Here is a 25,687-nt window from a genome sequence, read left to right as displayed (position 1 = left end):
CTAAATTGCACAACTTCTGACAAAAGATAACAAACCTTGAAAGTGACATTTGGATTTATTGACTGCAACAAACTATGTGCTACAGAGCCTTCTGGTGGATAACTACATGTACTGCCCTCACATCAGACATGGTCATTGAATGGAATTTAAATATAGATCTTTAATAGAAAGACCAAGGCAGACTGCCACATTCCAAATAAACTTGAAAGTAATACTTTGATTTGATTTTCTCCCCAGAATTCAACTAAAACGAGATCACTCAGCCACTGCTTCACCCTCCACCTGCTCCTGAACAGTGGCAGCCTCTGCAACAGCAGGTTCCTCCACCGCTTCCTCAACCGCTTCCTCCTTTTCTTCAGTGGTGCTCATCACGGTTTCTGTCGTGGTAACGGTAGTGGTGCTCTTCACCTCTGCAGCTTTCTCTTCGGGCTCAGATGCAGAAATTCCATTCACCTTGACGGCGCTGAAGGAGCTGCTGACGTAAGACGGGGTACAGGAGCTCTCAAGGCCGTAAGCTTTGTAGCTCAAAGCTGTGCGTTGGGAAAAAAACAATGCAGTACGTGTAAAACAGAACTTCAGTACTTTTTGGCAACTAAAAAGACAATTCCGTGAAATTACAGACGCTGCCCCACTTACGAATGACAGACGATTGTTCGTAAGTTGAATTTGTTGGTAAGTTGCTTCAGTGCTATATTTTCTATGTTTAAGGTTTATAGAAGGATGTTTAGGGCTTGTTTAAGTAACCTGTATTGTTTTGTACTAAAAATGAACATTTATAAAATAATATGCTTTATGGAGATAAATAAAGTGAAGTTTAACTTACTTTCGGATGACGGGCTTCAAAAGTTAAGTGACTTCCTCCTCCGTGGTAGAAAGTGGCAGAAAAAAAGCGATCCAACCATTTTCTCAACCTCATCAAGCTTTCTTATTCCACTTTCTTTTCAAAAGAAATGGCTCCCCTCTTCCATACACCTTACACCAACCATATAATGGATGCAGGAGATATCAAACAAATAAAAAGTTCTTCGCGCGCTGGGGACAGTATGTAATGTTTACACATGAATTAGGAAGAAGAAGCTGTATTGCTGGGTGGCCTCGGTAGCGGCAGAAAGAAGTACTACAGTAATGTCCTGTACTTGGAAAAAGGTGCACACTGTCACGGTTGCCATGGTGCCCAAGTGGCCCCCGCCGGTTGGCGCCAGCTTCTGTCACGGTTGCCAGGGCGCCCAATTGGCCCCTCCCATGAACACCAGCTGAAACTCATTGACAGATAGCTCCCTGTGACTACTTAAACGCTGTCCTGTGAGTCGCCCTTGGTCGGAGCGTCTGCGAAACTCTGTTTGACACGTCACGCCCTGAGAATCTGCGCTTTCCTGTGTCTTTGCTCTTGTTTTGCCAAGCCCCGTGAATCTCAGTTTTTTTCTGTGTTTTTGCTCCTGTTTTGCTCTCGCCACGATCTGTTTGATGTTGACCACTTCCGCGCTCCAAGCAATCTACTCCCCGCGACCAACGATCTCCGGATCGAGTGTGCGCCCCTTTCTCTTCTCCCCAATAAACTGTGAGTAACGTTACGCGAGTGGGTTTTGCTTCCTGTTTCGTGTCATGGTTTTTGACAGCACACAATCCAAAATCTAACCTAAAGTAATGTCCAGATATTTTTCGACATCCTGAAAAAAATGATCGCATCTACCATTTTTCGTAAGTTGAATGTTCCTAAGTAGGGGAGCAACTCTATAACATAAAAGAGAAAAGAAGTTGATTTTCACCATTTTGGGTGCAGACAATGAATAAGCTAGTTTTGGGCGTGGAAAAAGAAGGTCGATTTTAGAATAGAAGACATGATTTACTATGTAAATGTAAATATAACACAATCATACTACTTACATGATATCTTGGACACATTGGTCTTGATTCCAGTAGCCAACCTACAGAAAAAAAACTTTATTTATAAAAGCCCACCAGAAATGAATGATGCCTGTCATCTCCATCAGACCTGTCCTCCTCTCCTTCCAAAAGCTTCCTGTAGGTGGCGATCTCAATGTCGAGCCCAAGCTTCACGTTCATCAGCTCCTGATACTGGCGGACTTGCAGGGCCATGTCCTGCTTGGCCCTCTGAAGAGCCTCCTCCAGCTCTCTGATGCGCAGTTTGGCATCCTGCACCGCCAGTTGGCCGCGTTCCTCAACTTCAGCGATCTGAGCTTCCAAATTGTTGATCTAAAAAATGGAAAAAGAAAGAAACAGCGGTGAGTATTGTGGATCACCAGAATACACGGCACCACCTTGGAAATGTTTCACTTTGTTGTTGTCAGGACCAGAACAGAAACAGGACCCAAATGCGTAACGTTTTTCACCAGTTTTATTGGAGGAAAGAGAAAGGGCTCCGCCCACGATCCGGTGTTCGCTGGACGCGGGAAGCAAGTCGCTCTTGTACTCTTCCGCAGCGAGCGATGGCGGTGTCAGGGAAGAAAAAAAAGGGTCGGTAGCCGGGACTGGGAGAGCAAGGCATGGTCGGGGTCGTAAGAGAGTCGTAAGCCAGAACAGGAGGGTAGACGTAGTCGAGGACAAAAAGAGGTTGTAAGCCGGGACGGGAGAGCAGGTCAGGAGCAAAACAGGTCGTAGCCGGAAACAGACGGCAGCAAAAAAAACAGGACAGGTGGGAGTCGGGATCGAAAAAGGCTTGCCTAATGTTCATTGAGGTTCGCAGACGGACTGACAAAAGGGGATTGAAAGGACTGAGTTCAAATATTGACAAGGAGCCAATCGGAACCCGCGGCGGTTTCGCGCCAAATGAGCGGGCACAGCTGAGTCACATCAGTAATCACTATAATAGTGTGGAATAAGATGTTTTTCTGGGCCCTTGTCTGGGAATTTTTTCCACATTACAACAGAAACTATTAATCAATCTAACAATTAATTTTGCGTCGCAAAAACTTATGGAATACAAACTTTGTGGTATTTGTGCATATGTACTGTAGAGGTAGGTAATTAAGATGCTTGCTTGCTTTTTAGGTCACGTAATATAAATTGCTAGTCTGCTATTGGTTTGCATCACGGCATCTTGAAAATACTGATATGCTATTGACTGAATTACCTCCCATAATGCTTTTCCCTTCATTCATTTCAGTATCCCGAGTGCTTTGTAAAGAGTTACGGATATAATACTCTATTTTCTGTACTCTATTTATCCGCGATTGGTCCCAATGCTGGCAAGAATTGTCACGGTTGCCACGGCACCCAATTGCCCCCCACCCCTCCAGCTGCGACCCTGTCCGGTATGCTGCTTGTGAATCCTGTCTGGTATCGATCCCGTCTATCTCGTCCTGTTTGATGTCTGACTCCAGTCCCCAGTGTCTGGTATCGATCCCGTCTGTCTCGTCCAGTCTGATATCTGACCCCAGTATCCGGTATCGATCCCGTCTGCCTCGTCCTGTCTCATATCTGATTTGGACGTGGGTTTTGACTCAGTCCGGTTTCCTGCTTATGTTTCCTGTCCAGTATTGTTACCGTCTATTTTGTCCTGTTTAATATCAATTTCCAGTTTTTATATAAATCCTGTCTGTCCCGTCCTGTCCCGTATTGACCTCATCCGTCCAATATCTGCTCGTGCAATTGGTATCGATCTTGTCGGCCTCTGGCTTTCTGTCATTCCACGCCAGACTGCTGCCTTACGTCTTCCGCCCAACGATCGCCGAGTCACTGACGTTTGGGTTAACGTGCATGACGGCCCCATTTCCCGTAAAATAATAGCTTGTGTGAGAAACGTCACGCATTTGGGTTCTCCTCCTGTTCTTGTTCTTGACAAGAATGCTAAATGTGAAGGCAAACACTTGATAACCATGGGAATTAAATTTGCAATTAACAAGAAATAGGCACACGAATCCACCTTCACCGAGGACTATCATTAAGAATGAGGAGGGGATTAAAGCTAGGAAATTACCATAAATGCATGGCAATATTTGCAAGTAGAAGCTTTGAAATCTGTTTTTATTTTTATATCTGCCATTTCCACCCCTCTTGTGCATCCACCCACTGTACCAGCTTATGTTATCTATCCATCTATGTATCTATCTGTCTATCTAGACATCTATCTATTTCTATATATGTCTATCTATCTCTTTCTATATCTATATGTTTCTATATCTATATATTTCTCTATCTATCTATCTATCTATCTATCTATCTATCTATCTATCTATCTATCTATCTATCTATCTATCTATCTATCTATCTATCTATCTATCTATCTATCTATCTATCTATCTATCTATCTATCTATCTATCTATCTAAATAACATTCTAGATAAGTATAGTTATCCCCCACTATACATAACGTATGAATAATTTCTCGATGACTCCAACAGGATCCAGTCCTCACCTGGGCTTTGACCATGTCGATCTCAGACTGGAGCCTGAGGATTCTGCGGTTCATGTCAGCCATCTCGACCTTGGTCATCTTAAGTTCTTCTCCGCATTTGCCGGCGCTCATCTGCATCTCAGCGAACTATGGCAATAAAAGACGTCGGTCGTACATTGTGAGTTCAGAAAGCATTTCCCTGTGCTTTTACCTTGTTTTGGTACCAGGATTCGGCCTCGGCTCTGCTGCGACTGGCGATTTCTTCGTACTGGGCACGCACTTCGGCAACAATTGCGTCCATGTCCAGGTTGCGGCTGTTGTCCATCTCCACGATGACGGATGTGTCTTTGATCTGGCTCTGTAGCTCAAGGATTTCCTGCGCCATGTCAACCGACAAAGTGAGACTTACTTAAAAATGAACGGTATCAAATTGAGCGGAAAGTGGTTCAACAAAGTTCTTTACGGCTTCATAGATCTGCCTCAGGAAGCACAGCTCATCAGAGAGTCCGTCCAGTTTGGCTTCCAACTCTGTTTTGATCACGAACGCTGCGTCTGTGTCCTGAGTAGAAACGAAAAACAATGAAAACTACTGTCAGAAGGTCAAATTTTAACATGCAGTAAATTATTGGAACTTGATTGAAAATTGCAATGATTATTTTCAGAACTGCTCCGTGATCTAAAGAGTAAAAGTAGCGGTAAAAATGTCTTTGTAACGCTTTTTAACAGCTTGGACAAGTTTAAAAAATACAACTGGTGATTCGAAATTGATGAAATCCTCCAAGTTATGCTTTTATTTTGAAAAATAGAAATGTGGCTTTTCTGCTTGATCAATAGGTCAATTGAGAAGAGTCAGAAAGCATCACAAATGAAAAAATATGTATGTATGTGAGACTATAAACACTTACCTTCTTCATGAGGACAAAGTTGTTCTCACATTCGTTGCGCTTGTTGATCTCGTCCTCGTACCTTTAAGAAAAATGACAAAAGCTTGGATTACTATTATGAAATGCTGCTGAGGAAGTCCCTTTTTAGAAATTATTAAGTCAAGTCAAGTCATGATTATTTGCGAAACCCTTAATCACAAGGAGTCTCAGAAAGGCTGCACAGACCACAGATTACTGCAAACCACAGACTATTTCCAATTTCGTTGTCACAATATGTTAACCCATTTTGTAACAATGACAATAAAGGTATATTCTATTCTATTATGACACCATCCCCTGATTTAAAACCTACATGACGGCAAGGAAAAACTCAAAAACCTTAAGTCATGTTTATTTGTTCGGCCCTTAATCACAAGCAGTCTCAAAGGGCTGCACAGACCACAGATTATAGGTTATTCAAAAAGTAACAAATTAATAAATTAAAATAAAACAATGAAAAATAATGAAAAAAAACAATAAATAAATAAAACAATATTGAAAAAAATGTTATTTTTGTCGATCACGTTTTCTCTCGTTTTATTCTTTCTTTCTCCACTTCTTTCTTTCTTTCTTTCTTGCTCTCACTCTGTCTCTGTCAGCCTGGGTGCCTGTCTTTATTTCTTTCTTTCTTTCTTTCTTTCTTTTTTGTCTTGCTCTCACCCTATCTCTGTCAGCCTGTCTTTCTTTCTTTCTTTTTTTCTTTCTTTCTCTTTTTTTCTTTCTCACTCTCACTCTATCTCTCTCAGCCTGTCTGCCTGTCTTTCTTTCTCTTTCTTTCTTTCTTTCTTTCTTTTCTTTTTCTTTCTATCTATCTATCTATCTATATATCTATCTATCTATCACTCTATCTTGTTGTCACTTTGTTCCTATCTTGCTGTCTCTTTATTCCTATTGCGCTGTCACCTTCTCTCTTTTTACCTCTCTTTCCCTCTCTCTGTTTCTTTAACTCTCTTCTTAGTACTATTTCCGTACTAGAATTGTTGTAGTATGTCTCTAGTATTCTTGTAATATTCTGGATTGTCTTAGTAGTACTTGCGTATCTTTTACTGGTATTTTCTCAAGTACTTTTGTATTACTGTGCTGTAGTTGTAGTTTTTGTCATATTTGGCGCTACCAGTCCTTCACCAACAGGTGGCAGCCTCCATTCAGAGGTTTTTGATTTCTTATCAGAGCTATTATCATGCATCTTCTATATCCATTTTCCTCCATTTTAGGTATTATTATTATTAAAATAGAAAAACAAAAAAAAATTGAATAAATGTTACACCAACTTTGCAAATAATTGTGCTTACACCGAGTAAATTTTCTCCTATTTTAAAATCATGTTAGTGCTAGAAAAAACATGTTTAAATGTTTATTCTGAGAGTTTTTAATTTATATACCGTATTGGTTATGCTTTTTAAAAATTATGTATGCTGGTTTTGGGGGAAATGGGGGTAATTGATTATTTATTTATTACTCCAGGACAAGCCCCATTTTTAGGCTCAAGTATTTGTATAACAAATACTGGTACTGCAATTTATAAACGTTTTTTATACAAGTATCTTATGTCCTGTCATGATCCACTTAATTTTACATGATACCTCGTGTGGACGTTAGGAAAAACTGCAATTTAGTTACTGGTTCTCTCTTACCTTTTCATCATCAGATATTTTTGAAAATGCGCCAGGGAGCCACTAGGAAGCGCTAAAGACCGGTAAATGACTCCTGATCAAGTTTAGCATCTTCCTCTGTTTAGCCATTTAGAATGCAGAACACAATGCACGACGGTAATGCGCAAAGTACCAAAACTGCGATAAGTAAATTACGAAACAGCGAGGGATTACTGTATCTTCCTTAGCCAAGGGACTTTTGCCATTCAGTATTGTACAGTATTATGTTTAGAAGTGATTTCTTTATCTTGCTCTCATTTTCTCTTTCTCTTTCTCTCTCTCTCCCTTTCACTCTTTTGCTCCCTTTCACTCTCTCCCTCTTTCGCTATTTATTTCTTTGTCTAGCTCTTTCTTTGACCTGCAGTTTTTAATAGGTCTAAAAGCATTTTCCATTCAGGCCCCGGTGCTGAGGAATGCTCTTCCCCCTGAGATTCGATCTGTAACCTCAGTGGAACTGTTTAAATCTAGGCCTAAAACACACCTCTATTCTATAGTATATGATTGACTTGGAGTTCACGTTGACAATATCTGTGTATTATTTGTTATTGCAACATCTATTGCAGCCTGGTCATCCAGGAAGGAGGATCACTTCATGTGTATCCCTTCTTAAGGTTTCTTAATTTTCCTTGGCCTCATGTAGGTTTTAGATCAGGGGATGGTGTCATAATAATCTGTGGTTTGCAATAATATGTGGTCTGTGCAGCCCTTTGAGACTCCTTGCGATTACAGGCTATACATGAATGGATGAATAAAGTATCTATCTACCTACCTACCTAGTACCTACCTACCTACAAATAAACAGGACTTGACTTGACCTGATTTGATGTATTTTGACACTATGAACACACCCATAATCATACTGCATGCCATTTCTGCAATATTCACATGTCCGTTTTCTGATGCGTATAACAATATCTAGTCATTCTAGTTCTTACAAACCAAGTCATCACCGATAGAGCGATTGTTAAAGTCTAGCACCTCCACGTTGAAGGATTTTATACATTTGACTGTAAAGGATTTTCTACGATTGACTACAAATTACATTTAATGCAATATATATTCACTGACTGAGCTGTAGTTCAATGTCAGGGTACACTGGTGGAAAATGTTGTTTACAGGAACAGCGGGAACGGGACGTAAGGCTGATAAGATATTCAGCACATCCAGACGCACAAAGGCCCTGATGACGAAGAAACGCTCGGTGTTTTGAGTATTCCAGACACCGCGACGCCCAGGGGGGGGCTTCCTTGGTACGCCCATGGGAGGAGTCGGCACCCCATTATGCGGGGAGAAGATGGTGAATTGGAGAGAGCTAAAGGACTTCAGAAGAGGGCTTCCCAGAGAATCCAACGACACCAATTCGGCCGTTTTCGATAGAGTACACTTAGTTAATGAAAGTAAAGCTGCCCCCATGTGGAAATGTCAGCTTTCCTGTTCATCTTTTCCCTCAAGAAACGAGCGCGCATAAATTGTTGGGTGAATGTAGGTTGTGTTTGGTTAATGGAGTCAGATAACTTATTCGAATATTTTTTTGGTAAACGGTACATTTTGATATTGATTCCCAACAACGTGTACTCACTTGGTCTTGTAGTCCTCAACCAGCACTGTCATGTGATGCAGTTCCGAATCCAGTTTGACCTTTTCGTGGCCCAATTGGTCCAGCTGTCTGCGCAGGTTGGCAACGTAGGCCTCGAACATGGCGTCGATGCTGGAAGACGGCACCGTTTGCTCCTGCAGAAGCTTCCATTTGGTCTCCAGCATTTTGTTCTGCTGTTCCAGGAAGCGCACCTGCAGAAGGAAAACCAGAGGTATTTGTTATTTACCAGATGAAACACGTACATTCCTGGATCGATAGATTCGACGCCTGTGAGTGGACAGTTTGGAATGCCTTTCTGTGATCTTCCGGAATGTGCGAAGAAGAGATAACTGTTTTTGAAATGAATGAATGAATGAAAACTTTATTTCAAACATTAAAAAAAAAGAACAAAAACAATAACTGAACAACAAATAATGTTACATAATATGTTCGAAAAGGGGTAGTCAGAAGCAGATGCTTATATTCCCTACCCCTTCATCTTCCCCACCAAATACACCAATGATATAACAACAATTGTAATGATATTAATAACAGTCATGATATAAGAATACCAACAATAACACAAAGTTAACCATAGTTCTAGACCAGGGGTCGGGAACCTATGGCTCGCGAGCCATATATGGCTCTTTCTATGAGTATCTGTGGTTCAGAGACCAATTTGATTGCATGCAAAATTTCTCCATCTTGTTCAAAACCGGGATTGTCTATCCTATACAGGTACACGTAAAGCCAAACCAAAGCTAAAAGCGAAGGAAACACTTCGCAGTATATATAGGGCACGTTTTTCACTACAATTTACAGTCAAGGTGTCACACAAAAAAGGGGAAAAAAAATCGTTTTGGCTGTACAACGCTAAAGAATCCTTTATTTAAAAGTTCACTATATAATCTGTGTTCAGTGTTCAGATACTTTATGATGAATCCACAGAACTGTAAATACGCCAAAACACCGGAAGAGAACTTAGTCATTTGATTGGGTGAATGGGAGGGATGGGTGGAGCTATGCAAAAAGTACAAGCATTCCCTCCCATCTCTCGCCAAAGGTAAGCACATAAGGCTCCCTATTCTCAGAATGTTGTGACGTTTTTACAAAATAACTGCTTGCATCTGGTTTTGAAACCAATATGTATGAAAAAAAGGGTCAAAAGGAGTTTAACCGATCTTGAGTAATTGCAAGAAAGAGACAAGTTTAAAGTGGTCTGTTTGTTGAATTTGGGACAGGGGCTCTGGCATTATTCTCTTTTCATAATTTTTATCAAATCATCAAAAATAAGTGTGCTGAAGACTAAGCTTTTGTCTGGGGCGCGGGTTTAGCAATTTAGTAAATTTGTCTCATAATATATGGTGTGGCTCTTTCCCAAAATAAAATTAATATTTTTTGCTTTTATGGCTCTTTGAGTCAAAAAGGTTCCCGACCCCTGTTCTAGACGCAGTATTTCCAATCTCTAGTATCAATCATACGCCATTTTCTTCATCTCTGTACAGGGAGTGCAGAATTATTAGGCAAGTTGTATTTTTGAGGATTAATTTTATTATTGAACAACAACCATGTTCTTAATGAACCCAAAAGTCTCATTAATATCAAAGCTGAATATTTTGGAAGTTGGAGTGGGGCTTTTTTAGTTTTAGCTATTTTAGGAGGATATCTGTGTGTGCAGGTGACTATTACTGTGCATAATTATTAGGCAACTTAACAAAAAACAAATGTATACCCATTTCAATTATTTATTTTCATCAGGGAAACCAATATAACAGCTCAACATTCACAAATATACATTTCTGACATTCAAAAACAAAACAAAAACAAATCAGTGACCAATATAGCCACCTTTCTTTGCAAGGACATTCAAAAGCCTGCCATCCATGGATTCTGTCAGTGCTTTGATCTGTTCACGATCAACATTGCGTGCAGCAGCAACCACAGCCTCCCAGACACTGTTCAGAGAGGTGTACTGTTTTCCCTCCTTGTAAATCTCACATTTGATGAGGGACCACAAGTTCTCTATGGGGTTCAGATCAGGTGAACAAGGAGGCCATGTCATTAGTTTTTCTTCTTTTAGACCCTTTCTTGCCAGCCATGCTGTGGAGTACTTGGATGCGTGTGATGGAGCGTTGTCCTGCATGAAAATCATGTTTTTCTTGAAGGATGCGGACTTCTTCCTGTACCACTGCTTGAAGAAGGTGTCTTCCAGAAACTGGCAGTAGGACTGGGAGTTGAGCTTGAGTCCATCCTCAACCCGAAAAGGCCCCACAAGCTCATCTTTGATGATACCAGCCCATACCAGTACCCCACCTCCACCTTGCTGGCGTCTGAGGCGGACTGGAGCTCTCTGCCCTTTACCGATCCAGCCACGGGCCCATCCATCTGGCCCATCAAGACTCACTCTCATTTCATCAGTCCATAAAACCTTAGAAAAATCCGTCTTGAGATTTTTCTTGGCCCAGTCTTGACGTTTCAGCTTGTGTGTCTTGTTCAGTGGTGGTCGTTTTTCAGCCTTTCTTACCTTGGCCATGTCTCTGAGTATTGCACACCTTGTGCTTTTGGGCACTCCAGTGATGCAGCTCTGAAATATGGCAAAACTGGTGGCAAGTGGCATCTTGGCAGCTGTACGCTTGACTTTTCTCAGTTCACGGGCAGTTATTTTGCGCCTTGGTTTTTCTACACGCTTCTTGCGACCCTGTTGACTATTTTGAATGTAACGCTTGATTGTTCGATGATCACGCTTCAGAAGCTTGGCAATTTTAAGAGTGCTGCATCCCTCTGCAAGATATCTCACTATTTTTGACTTTTCAGAGCCTGTCAAGTCCCTCTTCTGACCCATTTTGCCAAAGGAAAGGAAGTTGCCTAATAATTATGCACACCTGATATAGGGTGTTGATGTCATTAGACCACACCCCTTCTCATTACAGAGATGCACATCACCTGATATGCTTAATTGGTAGTAGGCTTTCGAGCCTATACAGCTTGGAGTAAGACAACATGCATAAAGAGGATGATGTGGTCAAAATACTCATTTGCCTAATAATTCTGCACTCCCTGTATTCTGCCAGTAATGGTTTTTTTTGTATTAAATTTGAACACGTGAATCGTTAGATATTGTTTGATCTCGTCTTGTAAATTGTTCCAAAGCTTGACTCCACACACAGACACACACATACTTTTCCTGGTGGTTCTCACCTTTGGGATTATGAATTTACTACAGCCCCTTAAATTATAATTTCCCTCTTTCCGAATGATTAATTTATGGATGTTTTCTGGCACCATGTTTTTGTTGACCTTAAATAGCAGTTGTGCAGTGAAAAATTTTACTAAATCATCTCATTTTAATAATTTGGACTGCAGGAATAAAATATTAGAATCTTGATATCCTACCCTGTGTATGATTCCAATTGCACGTTTTTGGAGGATAAAAAGGGGTTGTAGTGAACTTTTGTAATGATTGCCCCAGACTTCTGCACAATATGTTAAGTATGGCAGAACTAGAGAAAGTTAAATATCACTGAGTGGTCAGATGAATAAACCAGTTGAGAAATGACTCCTCTGAAATCTCAACATCAATGCGGGGTCAATTATTAGTCACTCTGAGCCACAACGCCGAATTCAACACAATGTCGTGGCGTGTCCCGATTGTGACACCCGGTCGCCCCTTTACAATGTTTCCATTCTTGTCCCCACCCTGGAAGAGAGCCGGCAAACACAGCAAGCATGCAAGTGTACTTCCATAATGTTGAGGAAGGAGGAACTAGGATAGGTATTTTTTTGTGTTAGGATGATTGATTCAAAGGTTAACTTCTGGCCCACATTTCTCTGGGGGCCTCCTTAAACAAGAATAACAATGCATGACTTAGAAGGGGTGACAGCCAGATAACAGCTGATCAATCACTGTAGGACAGCATATTTTTCTCTTGTGTCAGAACCAGAACAGGAGGAGGACCCAAATGCGTAACGTTTCTCACACAAGCTTTACTTTACGGGAAATGGGGCAGTCATGCACGTTAACACAAACGGCAGTGATTTGGCGATCGCTGGGAGGAAGAAGTAAGGCAGAAATCTGGTGTGGAACAACAAGAAGACAGAGGTTGACAAGATCGATACCAGTTACACAAGCAGATACCCGACAGATGGGTTCGATACCGGACAGGATGGGACAGACAGGATTGAGAGCAGACACTGGAGACTGGAGTCCAATAACAAGAAGGACGAGATAGACGGGAACGATCTATCTTTGTGAGACTCTTTGTGATTATGGCTATACAAAAAAAAAAAAAAAATGACTTGAGATGTATATCAAACAGGACAAAATAGACGGGAAGGATACCAGACACTGGAGATCGATAAACAGGACAAAATAGACGGGAACGATACCAGACACTGGAGATCAATATCAAACGGGGCAAAATAGACGGGGACGATCCCGGACAGGAAACACAAGCAGGAAACCGGACAGTGTCAAAACACACGTCTTGAGGGTGCAGAGGTTCGTTGACGGACTGACAAAGGGTGAGTGAGAGCACTTTAAATAGGAGGAAAGCCAATCAGTCAACGAGCCGCAGCTGACGCCAAACAGGCGGGGCCAATTGGCAACCGTGACACGTTGTTTTTTGGGTGTTTAGGGATCATCGGCCCATTCCTGATGGATAAATATTTAGGCACCTAAGTAATATTATTGACCTCTTAAAACTGTTGCTAGGACTCACACTTACATTTTTTTTAAATAATCTCTTAAATGAGCACACAACTGCCACCTACTGAAATGGATGTGCAATTAGGTTGTTCTGAAAAAATATCTTTGCAGTTGCATACTAAAATAATGGCATCCCTGCAAAAAATACACTGCCGTTCAAAAAGTTTGGGGTCGCTTAGAAATTTTCATTCTTCAAACAAAGTTTAAAAGATACCTTTTTTTAAATTAAATTCAGTATTTCTGACCTTTTTGATGTCTTAATTAGACTTTATTCTTATTTTACTTCATTAAAAAAGTGTGAATTTTAATGCAAAATGCACTACTTGTCACGGTTGCCATGGCGCCCAATTGGCCCCGCCCATGTGGCGCCAGCTGCGGCTCGTTGACAGATTGGGTTTCCTTCTATTTAAGCTCAGTGCTCTGACTCCCCTTTTGTCAGTCCGTCAACGAACCTCTGCCGTGGGTTTTGACTCTGCCTGCGTTTCCTGTCCGGTATCGTTCCCATCTATTTTTGTCCTGTTTATTCTTCTCTCCAGTTTTCGTTCCCGTCTAGTTCACCCTTTTTATTTCGATATCCTGTTTCGATATCAATCCTGTCTGTCCCGTCCTGTTCGGTATCGACCCCATCTGTCCGATATCAACTCGGGCAATTGGTATCGATCTCGTCGGCCTCTGGCTTCCTAAAATTTCACGCCTGACTGCTGCCTAACGTGCATGACTCCCAATTTCCCGTTAAATTAAAAGGGTTGTGTGAGAAACAAACAATGAAACAATTTTGGAAACAATGGAAACGTCACACATTTGGGTCCTGATCCTGTTCTGTGTAACTCCAAACTTTTGAACAGTGGTGTATGAAATAGTACAGTATTATTTTTTTTCTTTTCTTATTATTCTATTTTTTTGCCTATTTTCTAGTTAAAAAAAATATTATCATTTTACTATTTTAAGTTTATTTTGTAGGGTTAGATATTTTCCTTTTAATGACATCTCACCGGTTTTCTTATATTACTACTTTTTTTCAGTTATTATTAACAATAATTCTAAAATTTGCAGGTTTAGGGCAGATCACTTTTATCTCTGAAGTATTATTACTTTTTATTATTTTATAATGAAGTTTCAAAAATAAATACTTGAAAGAATTTTTTAAAAATAATTTGCCGTCTGCTTTGTCATACAATTTTTCATCTGTATTATCTAATTTGACTATAAAAACAAATATAGTAATGTAACATTTGTGATAATTAAAATGAACACTTCAAAATTGTGGTAATGGATGGATGGATGAATTATTATTATTTCTACGTTTTATATCAAAAAGGCAATTACCCCACTACTCCAGTAGGTGGCACTCTTTTTTTAATGTATATTTCCTTTTATTATCCGCAGAAAGAAAAAAATATATTTTTGGGAAAATTTCTCTCTCTTCTTGTTTTGATTTTGATAATGAAATCTGAAAAAACAACATTCTTAATTTGTGGTCGAGAATTCGGGCATAGCTGTTTTTTTGGGGGGGGTAAAACAAAATAAGTGCGTAGTACTGTTATCTACTTAAAGGCGGTGTCTGTAATGTCAAAAAACATCCTGACGCCATCTTCCGGCTGAAATCATTATTGCAGCCTCTCTGGTGTTAATTGTTTGGCGCAAGTACGTGACACTCTCGTATTTGAAACAGTCCTCTTCTTACTTTCACCATTTTTCTCCTCTAATAAAAGAAAATCGTAAGCATGTGCGTGAAATAATCACCTTTCCCCCAGCCTAATGCACTCCTTGGCCTGAACACTGATGCTAAAAGTAAGATAAAAGCAGATAGGCGCTGTGAAAAGAACATGTATAAAGGCTATTTGAGCTCAGTTAGCCAATGCGAACACAGACTTAATGGAGAAAAATTTAATTTGAAACTCAAACTACACACCACAACTAAACCAAAAATTGTTGACATCACGATTTCACAAGAGCAACTATTAATAGTGTGATTTTTTTTTTTTTTTGTATTTTCATGGACTGAATTGATATGTTGCTGAGTTACCAGCTCAGTAGCCTGGATGGTAGTGTGCCCGCTTTGAGACTGGGAGGTCGCTGGTTCGCGCCTCGGCCGAGTCATACCTAATTGGTAAAATGGCGGCGCCCTCTGTTGGCTGCGGCTGCATCGGCTCGCTACAACGGGTCAGGTGCAATCGACATTTCGTTCTGTGTACATTGTTACACAGAATGACAATACAAGGAAATTATTATTATTATTATTATTAACTGTATAATTGTAACAGTCATTTACAGTTTTTCATGAAATGCTGCCAGGCCATGTGTTTTATTGCTATGCCAATTCATAATGCTTATCAAATTGCAATCATAGCTTTGATGAATGTATATTTTGGCTGTTTCTGAAATTCTAAAAAGTGACATCAAAACTTGGAACAATGGTACAAACAAAGTCTTTGGTAAGGGTTTTATACAATATGTATGTCAAACTCACATTCATCTGTTGTCTTTTATAAAATGGATTAGAATTATTTTTCGTTATTGTCATTGATAATAGCATAGTGAACATTGCTTATGATGAGATTGATGTGGTATTCCAGGATAAACATATAATAAAGGTTTTAAAATAGAAAAATGAGACACATTTTTAGGATAAATTAAAAAAAGAAAAAAATGATTTTATTTATTCCACTTTTATGCAGTACCCCCATGTGTGCTATTTTATTTCAAAAAACACAGACTGTACTTTGTTCAAATGCGGTCCCTTCTCAAGGTTTCTTCATTTTCTTCATGTTGAGGTTTTTGAGTTTTTCCTTGCCCTGATTTAGGCTTTAGATCAGGGGGTTGTGTTATAATAGCCTGTAGTTTGCAATCATCTGTGTTCTGTGCAGCCCTTTGAGACAGGACTTGACTTGAGGTTTTTGAGTTTTTCCTTGCCCTCGTGTAGGTTTTAGATCAGGGGGGTGTAAAAATAGTCTGTAGTTTCCAATAATCTGTGGTCTGTGCAGCCTTTTGAGACTCCTTGTGATTAAGGGCATCACAAATAAACATGACTTGACTTGAGGTTTTTGAGTTTTTCCTTGCCCTCATGTAGGTTTTAGATCGAAGGATGGTGTCATAATAGTCTGTGGTTTGCAATAATCTGTGTTCTACGCAGCTCTTTGAGACTCCTTGCGAGTAAGGGCGTCACAAATAAACATGACTTGACTTGACCCACCTTGTCAATGAAGGACGCAAAGCGGTTGTTGAGGGTCTTGATCTGCTCCTTCTCCTGGGTGCGGACCGACTGGATGGTGGGGTCGATCTCCAGGTTCAAGGGCGTCAGGAGGCTCTTGTTGACCGTCACCTCTGTGATGGGGACCGACAGCTCCTGGGCCGCTCCGCCTCCGTAGCCCACGTAGCCGAACTCCATACCGCCCGCTCTGTGGCCCGAACCCCCAGCCACGTAGCCGCCCATCACCTTGAAGCCCCCCACGGCCGCACCGCTGCTTCCCACTCCGCCATAGGAGGTTCGAACCACACATCCTTGCCTGGCGGCGCTTGTACCCCGACCGCCATAGCCAGAGAAAGAGCGGCTGCTGAAGCTGTGGCTCGGCCCCTTGCTGGTGGACAAGGTGGAGAAGGTGGTGGTCTTGAAGGCTCTGGTCGACATGGTCGTGAAGGATTCTCTGGTGGGGAGAGAGCAGGCTTGGAGACTGAGAGCAGATAGAAGTGTCCTTGAGGTGGGCCTTTTTATCTGGACAGGGGAGGGTCTCTCAGGTTAGTGATTGGCCAATCTCATGAGCGCAGGAATATGGCATGAGGTGTGTTGTCACTCAAGAAGATCCCATCTGGTGGCTTGCTCGGAGCCAGCAAATTCTTTTATTGTGCAGAAGTCTGGGGCAATAATTACAAAAGTTTTTCACTGCACAACTGCTAGTTAAGGTCAACAAAAATATAGTGCCAGAAAACATCTGTAAATTATTCATTCGGAAAGAGGGAAATTATAACTTAAGGGGCTGTCGTAAATTCATAATCCCAAACGTGAGAACCACCAGGAAAAGTGTGCGTGTGTCTGTGTGTGTAGTCAAACTTTGGAAAAATTTACAAGATCAGATCAAACAATGTCCAACTATTCATTTGTTCTAATTTAAATACAAAAAAAAATTCCTGGCGGAAATCAGAGATGAAGAAAATGGGATATGAGTGATATGAGAGATTGGGAATAGTGCGTCTACAACTATGGTTAACCTTGTTGTTATTGTTGCTATTGTTATATCATAACTGTTATTATTAATATCATTACAATTGTTGTCATATCATTGGTGTATTTAATAGGGAAGATGAAGAGGTAGGAAAAATAAGCATTTGCTTCTGACTACCCCTTTCCGAACATGTTATGTAATATAATTTTGTTGTTGAGTTATTGTTTTTGTTCTGTTTTTATTTTAATATACGAATAAAGTTTTCATTCATTCATTCATTCATTCATTTATTCATTCATTCATTCATTCTTCAGAAGGTTTGGTCCAGCTCCTACACTGAAATAACCTTAAAACTATAATCACAATGTTTCCTTTTTATTGGAAAATCATGTTGCATACTTTTCTGTATCGTTTTTTTGCAGCTCCAAACTTTAAAAAGTCATTTAAAATATTTATTTTGGTAGATTAGATTATCATTTTAACCTTTCTTCAACTGTGAACTGCAAAAAATCTAATTTAAAAAAAAAGAGGGACCAATAAAGTTAAATGGACTTTTCTTTTTAGTTTATCTCTCTCACTGTGGACATGAACCTATGATTACATTTTTAGACCCCTCTATAATTTTTAAATGGACAATTTTAAGAAAATATTTTATTGTGTGATGTATTTATTATGTGTGCTTATATTCTGGGTGAAGTGCTGGTAAATACTTGAAATTGGCAGTCTGACTTGATAGACCGCGAATCAAATAATGAAAAATGAATCAAGTCTGCTTAAAAATGACGCTCATGTAGGTTTTAAACCTGGGGATGGTGTCATAATAGTTTGCAATAATCTGTAGTCCATGTAGCCCTTTGAAACTCATTGTGATTAAGGGCGTCACAAATAAACTTGACTTGAAGTTTTTGAGTTTTCCCTTGCCCTCGTGTAGGTTTTAGATCAGGTTATGGTGTCATAATAGTCTGTAGTTTGCAATAATCTGTGGTCTCTGCATTCCTTTGAGACTACTTAGTATTAAGGGCGTCACAAATAAACATGATTTGACTTGAGGTTTTGGGGTTTTTCCTTGCCCTCATGTGGGTTTTAGATCAGGGGATGCTGTCAATTGGAATGGTCTGTGGTCTGTGCAGCCCTTTGAGACACCTTGTGACTAAGGGCCAAACAAATAAACTTGACTTGAAGTTTTTGAGTTTTTCCTTGCCCTTATGTAGGTTTTAGATCAGGGGGTTGTGTTGTAATAGTCTGTAGTTTGCTATAATCCGTGGTCTGTGCAGCCCTTTGAGACTTTTTGTGATTAAGGGCTATTCAATAAAACATGACTTGACTTGAAAAAGTATTTTCAAGTAGGTAACGCAATAATAAAAAGGGTTTTATTAAGTTATACACGTAAGAGAATACATAATATTTCATATAAATTAGTCACTACTATTCGTCCATTAGAAACGTTTACCCTAGATTTCTTTCCACCGTATATTCAGAACTTTATCTTATTCCATTTTGCGTATGCTTACTGTACTTTATCACATCCTTAAAACTATTTTGGCATCACAAGCTAATATTCCCAGCAGTACAGGAATTGAAGTCCGCCTCTCTGTTAGCTCACTTTGCATAGGCGTGACATATTGCAAAGTAAATTGTCTGCTCCGTGTCGACGTGCCATTCGCATTTGAGGCCAGCGACTGTATGTCTCGGAAATGTGAGAAAAATATTTCTACACTTTGTTTCCTTGCAGACGGGCCGTCAGAAATTGCTCCAAATGCAAAAGGAAAAAAGAAAAAAGGAAATTTTATAGGTTGTAGGATCAACATGGAAGCATGAACATTCCTTCTTTATCAGCAGGTAGAGAGCAAACAATGGGTGTTTCTCGTCCCGCCTTAAAGTCTTACATAGCTTTGAAATTACCCATAAAAACTAAGAGAGATAGTGTTCATCCGCTGAGTTAAAAGGCTTCAGACTTTGTGGGTATCTGTCGATTAATGCCGATTAATTTAGAAAAAAGAAAAAGTAAAAAATAGTTTTAGCTTGGTAAGAGTAAAAGCATATATACAGTGAAGAAAATAAGTATTTCAACTACTTCTCCCACTTAGAAATCACAGAGGGGTCTGAAATTTTCATCGTAGGTGCATGTCCACTGTGAGTGAGGTAAACTAAAAAGAAAAATCCAGAAATCATAATGCATGATTTTTTGAAAACCAGGCAGTAGACGCAAACGCGTAACGTTTCACACAAAGCTTTATTGGGGAATCGAGGAAGTCGGGCGCAGGGAAACAAACAACAGCGATCCGGTGCTCACTGGGCAGGAGGAGCAGAAGCCCTCGAGAACAGAACGTGGTCGGAGGACGGAAGCATGTCGGGCAGCAGTTACGGAAGATTGGAGCGTGGTCGCAGTACGGAAGCATGTCGGGCAGCAGGCACGGGAGATCGGAGCGTGGTCGAAGTACGGAAGCAAGTCAGGCAGCCGGGACGGGAGATTAGGAGCGTGGTCAGAGGATGGAAGCATGTCGGGCAGCCGGGACGAGAGTACGGAACGTGGTCAAAGGACTGAAGCATGTCGGGCAGCCGGGACGGGGGTACGGAACCTGGTCGGAGGACTGAAGCATGTCGGGCAGCCGGGACGGGAGATCAGAACGTGTTCAGAGGACGGATGAGCAGGAAACAGGACAGAACGGGACAAACGGGAGCCAGAGTCAAAAAGTGCTTGCCTTGCATGTACAGAGGTTCGCTGACGGACTGACCAGGAGTGAATGAGAAAGACGTGTTTAAATAGGAGGGGAATAAGCAGCAGCTAACGAGTACCAAACGAGTGAGCGCAGGTGTGAGCAATGGGCAAATCATGACAATTTTGTAACGATTTATTTGTGTGATTAACTGCAAATAAGTATTTCAACACCTAAGAATATGAATGTTAATATTTGGTACAATAGCCTTTGGTTGCTATTACAGAGGTCAAACGTTTCCTGTAGTCTTTCAGCAGGTTTGCACACACTGCAGGAGGGATCTTGGACAACTCCTCCTCACAGATCTTCTCTAGAGCAATCAGGTTTCTGGTCTTTGTCTGAGAAACACGGAATTTGAGCTTCGACTTAACAAGTCAATGATAAACTACTGTATTTTTTGTGCGATATTTATTTGCTTTGGGTTCAATTATGCTAAATAAAGAACCTAAAACGTAACCAAGAAATGCGAAGAAGGCACATTAATTGCTACCCTCGCTGATTTGCACAGCCATAATTAATCGGAGGTCCAGGCTATTTTTAAATTTAAGGAGGCGATTAAAGCAATCAAATATTCTAAGAAAATGGCAATCCTCAAAAGAGAAAGTTTTAAAATCAAATTTTTATTCTAATCGGCCATTTCCACCCCACACTGCATCTACCCACCACTCCAATGTGTCAGGTGGACCAGAACAGAGCAGGAGACCCCAGAGCGTTCGTACAATTCTTTTATTTGAGGAAGTGTAAAGGGTTAGCGGGAGACGCGATGACCGTCGAACGTCAGCAGCAACGCCGTGAAGACAACGTCGGAACACGTAGCCAATCGTAGCGTGGGACGGAAGCAGGTCGAGTTTACCGGGACTGGAGAGAAGATCGTAGCGTGGGACGAAAGCAGGTTGGATCGGAAGCAGGCAGAATCAGGTAAACAAGTCAAGAAGGCACCGGTAAATCAGGAGAGTCAAACGGGGTACAAAAGTAATCCTCCGACGAAAAGTTCTCGGCGTAGCGTGCTTAAAAAGGGAACATCAACCAATCAGGTAGCGCATTCCAGCGCGCCAGATGATTACCCCAGGTGGCTCCACTTAGGTAATCATGACAGAACCCCCCCCTCAAGGGACGGCTCCAGAAGTCCCCCAGGAAAAAAAAAATTATCCAAGACACGTCACAGGGAAACACAGGTAATCCAAGGGAACAAAAAGTCATAGGCAAGTCACAAGTAATCCCCGAAAAAAAAAAAAAAAACGTCACCGATAATCCAAAATAGTGCGTCCAGTAGTTGTCCGACGAGCCACAGAGGGTCCACAAACACCACACCGGCGATCCCCAGGAACGGATAAACAATCCGTCGGTTAGAACAGAAAAAAAAAGAACTTCCACAGGTCAGCGGAGAACTATGTAACAGCAGAGTACCTTCCAGAATTCCTCCGAATGGACGGAAGCCCCCTCATCAGCATCCGAAGGGGCGGCAGAGGGTGGGTCCGGAGGTCAAACAGGAAGAATCAGGACCGGCGATTCAGACAGGACAGGCAGAATCAGATCAGGCAAGACAGGAGAGGCGGAGACAGGACAGGCAGAATCAGAACCGGCAAACAGGACAGGCAGAATCAGAACAGGCAAAAAGGACAGAATCAGGGCCGGCAGCGGAGTCGGACTGGCAGGCCGGAGAGTCAAACTCGGACTGGCAGGCAGCGGAGTCGGTCTGGCAGGCAGCGGAGTCGGAGTTGGACTGGCAGGCAGCGGAGTCGGACAGGCAGGCCGGAGAGTCGGACAGGCAGGCCGGAGAGTCGGACAGGCAGGCCGGAGAGTCGGACAGGCAGGCCGGAGAGTCGGACAGGCAGGCCGGAGAGTCGGACAGGCAGGCCCGAGAGTCGAACAGGCAGGCCGGAGAGTCGAACAGGCAGGCCGGGGAGTCGAACAGGCAGGAAGGGGAGTCATTGCACAGTCATAAGGCTGATGGGATGGCAGGAAAGAGGCCTTAGCTTTACTGAAGACTTCCTGTAGGTGGTTGTAACAAACTGGGACCTTGGACAGATTGGGTGAAGCTCTTGTGGAAGTAGAGTGACCCGGGTAAGGAGCGGCTCGCAGACAGGTTTGGTGACAGTCCATGCCCCATTCTAGTATCGACCCAGTGCGCCAGTCGAAATGGGGGTTGTGTTGGACCAACCATGGATGACCCAGAACGAGGGGTTGGCTCGGGGAGTGAAGTAAATGGAATCGGATCTTCTCTCGGTGATTTCCAGACAACTGTAATTCTATGGGTTCAGTTATTTGAGACACGGTGCCTAACAGGTGACCATCTAAAGCCCGAGCAGATACCGGATTAGGAAGGGGTTTATCAGGTATCCCCATTTTGCGTGCGAGGGACAGATCAAGGATATTTACCTCAGCGCCAGAGTCAATCAGGGCCGGGAATGTCTGAGTAGAATCGGGGAGGAAGAGAGAAGCCTGGATAACAGGTCTAGCGTCTTTGGGAGCAGATACAAGGTCTGAGGATTCTGTCAGGTGGACCAGAACAGAGCAGGAGACCCAGAGCGTTCGTACAATTCTTTTATTTGAGGAAGTGTAAAGGGTTAGCGGGAGACGCGATGACCGTCGAACGTCAGCAGCAACGCCGTGAAGACAACTTCGGAACACGTAGCCAATCGTAGCGTGGGACGGAAGCAGGTCGAGTTTACCGGGACTGGAGAGAAGATCGTAGCGTGGGACGGAAGCAGGTCGAGTTTACCGGGACTGGAGAGAAGATCGTAGCGTGGGACGGAAGCAGGTCGGATCGGAGGCAGGCAGAATCAGGTAAACAAGTCAAGAAGGCACCGGTAAATCAGGAGAGTCAAACGGGGTACAAAAGTAATCCTCAGACGAAGAGTTCTCGGCGTAGCGTGCTTAAAAAGGGAACATCAACCAATCAGGTAGCGCATTCCAGCGCGCCAGATGATTACCCCAGGTGGCTCCACTTAGGTAATCATGACACAATGTACCAGCTCAAGTGACGTGACGATAAATGTAAATACAATTTTGACTTTAATTCACAAAAATCATTCCATCATATAACATATATAAGCAGTGCAGACATTACTAGATATTTTATTTTTATTTTGATGTTTTTATCTGGTGTAATTGGCGTTTGGAATGCATGATACTCTGATTTCCATAAATTTCTAGGCCCCTCTTATACAGCAATTTGACTTTGCGATCCCCACCTTACAACAGATTCATGTTTACTGTATTTGTCTAGCAATATTGTCATCTATCAAGATGAGACTGAAGCTTCAGTTTGTATGAACCTGTGAAGTGACACTTTGAATGAGGAATGTGCTGAAAGGCTCACATACATGTTACAAGTCCAAGAAGATGAGTGCTTGATCCTCTATTAAAAAGCTATTAGCAGTTTATATCGTCATGTATTGAGTCATAAAGATCGACTCGCGGAAATGCTGCAGAAATACACCAAAAATGTGGTTTTTTTTTCAAGTTTTTACTGCTAGAAAACCTTGAGCTTTAACCGAAATCAAAAGAGTTAACATAATTAAAGCTTTAATTATGCTTTAACTCAAAGCAGGTTAACTCGTTTAACTTTTGACCATGTTAAAACATGTTTTCTCAAATTCATCCAGCTAATCAACTAGATACAATGCTGAAAAGCATCTATGAAATCGTAAAAGTATTTTCAAAAAATGAAATTAACTAAAAGAGTGTCAGGACCAGAACAGGAAACAGGACCCACTCGCGTAACGTTACTCACAGTTTTATTGGGGAGAAGGGAAAGAGGTGCACACACAATCCGGAGATGGCTGGTCACAGGGAGTTGGTTGCTCAGACACGGATGGCGGTGTCGGGAACGGAAAAAAGTCAACAACCAGGAAAGGAGATTAGACGTGGTCAAGATAAAAAAATGGATCGTTATTCGGGGCGGGAGAACAGACGTGGTCGAGATCAAAACTGGTCGTAATTCGGAACAGGAGAGCAGGTCGTAGTGGGAGAAAAACAAGAGCAAAAACACAGAACAGGCGAAAAAGGGCTTGCTGTGTAAAAACGGAGATTTGCAGACGGACCGACAAAAGGGGACTAACAGGACAGAGTTTAAACACTGACAGGGAGCCAATCGGTCAACAAGCTCCAGCTGGCGCCACCCGGGCAGGGCCTACTGGGTGCCATGGCAACCGTGACACATGGGCGGGGCCAATTGGGTGCCATGGCAACCGTAACAAAGAGGACTCCAAAAACAAACATTTTAACAACTTAGCTAAACCACCCAATACTCCTGGGGCCTTCATTATCGGTCAGATCAGTCATAAAAAAATCCGCCTTGGCTCCACAGACTGTAAAATACTGCTAGTATTTTACAAGGCCATTGTTGCCATGGTTACGGAACACAAAGTCAAGTCATTTTTATTTGTGACGCTCTTGATCGCAAGAAGTCTCAAAGGGCTGCACAGACCTAAGCCTACTATTACACCATCAATAATATTTATTACACCAAAAACAAAACAAAAACTAGAAAGAATACAAAAATGCTACTACAGTAATACTATGATTCAAAATACTACTACAGAAATATTACAAAACTACTAAATAAATACTACAAAAATACCACTACAATAATACGAGATGTGAGGATGTTACACTCTCATCAAGAGAGCAGGCAGAAAGGAATTAGCCTGAATTTAATGACAGGCCGCACTATCTCATGTAAAAAACAGGCAAATTCTTTTTTGCTCTCATTTATTGGCACTGGTCATTAGTTTTGGCCCTAAAACTGTCACCCTTTACGCCAGCAAACGCAGAATCAATATTGCTTTAATGAAGAACTAATGGACGCGTCCCAAATTACTCACCCCCCTTCCCAAGTCTGTCTTAATAAGATTAAAGTGTCATGATTCCTGATTACATGATACTCCCTGTCCCTATTAAAACCCACTCCTATCTGTCCCCTTTTGTCAGTCCGTCTGCGAACCTCGGTTAACTCTAGGCAAGCCTTTTTCGACCCTGACTCCCACCTGTTTTTTTGTTACCGTCCATCCCCCAGCTTCGACGCGTTTTTGATCCAAACCACGTCAACTCTCCCGTCCCGGCTTTCGACCTCTTTTTTTCCCTGACTATGTCTACTCTCCCGTTCTGGCTTACGACTCGCTTCCGACCACGTTTTTGCTCTCCTGCCACGGTTACCGACCCGCTTTTTCCGTCACTGACACCGCCATCGCCTGCCACGGAAGATCCACTTCCGCGTTCGGAGCACAATCCGAGTATCAGAGCAAATTGCTTCCCGCGTCCAGCGAACACCGGATCGTGGGCACAGCCCTTTCTCTTTCTTCCAATAAAACTTGTGAGAAACGCAATGCAGGTGGGTCCTGTCTCCGTTCTGCTCCTGACAGAAATAGAATAGTATTGTCATTGATAATCTGATAGTAATACAGTTTAAAACAAGATTATACGTGGCACTCCAGGATTAACATGTAATAAAACTGTTTACAGAATGAAATGAAATGAAATGATCTGCATTTATATAGCGCTTTTCAAGTCAATGACTTCCCAAAGCGCTTTACAATGTGCTCCACATTTCCCAATAGCGGCCTTGCAGCCATGTAAGGCGCTAACCTGCTTATTGA

General features: G+C 41.8%; 1 protein-coding gene across 2 annotated transcripts; it reads right to left on the bottom strand.

The window, feature by feature from the left end:
• Window positions 1-106: 106 nt before the first annotated feature.
• LOC148363821 (keratin, type II cytoskeletal 8-like) lies at window positions 107-23,876 on the bottom strand. Of its 2 annotated transcripts, XM_088337102.1 has the most exons (10): window positions 23,824-23,876; window positions 16,404-16,854; window positions 8,509-8,717; window positions 5,260-5,320; window positions 4,818-4,913; window positions 4,566-4,730; window positions 4,376-4,501; window positions 1,994-2,214; window positions 1,885-1,925; window positions 107-530 (listed from the first exon to the last, which is right to left on the bottom strand). In XM_088337102.1, the coding sequence occupies exons 2-10, from the start codon at window positions 16,836-16,838 to the stop codon at window positions 256-258; spliced, it is 1,629 nt and encodes a 542-aa protein (XP_088193228.1). In that variant the 5' UTR covers window positions 16,839-16,854; window positions 23,824-23,876; the 3' UTR covers window positions 107-255. The 2 variants fall into 2 exon arrangements, with proteins under 2 accessions (XP_088193228.1, XP_088193227.1); XM_088337101.1 differs by lacking the exon at window positions 23,824-23,876 and having other exon boundaries at window positions 16,404-16,978.
• Window positions 23,877-25,687: the final 1,811 nt, after the last annotated feature.

Source organism: Urocampus carinirostris, chromosome 6 (genome assembly GCF_059441175.1).
Source record: "Urocampus carinirostris isolate Australia breed hairy pipefish chromosome 6, RoL_Ucar_1.0, whole genome shotgun sequence".
Classification (NCBI taxonomy): Eukaryota; Metazoa; Chordata; class Actinopteri; order Syngnathiformes; family Syngnathidae; genus Urocampus; species Urocampus carinirostris.
The sequence above is the reverse complement of the archived record's forward strand: the minus strand, read 5'-3'. Positions and strand labels throughout refer to the sequence as shown.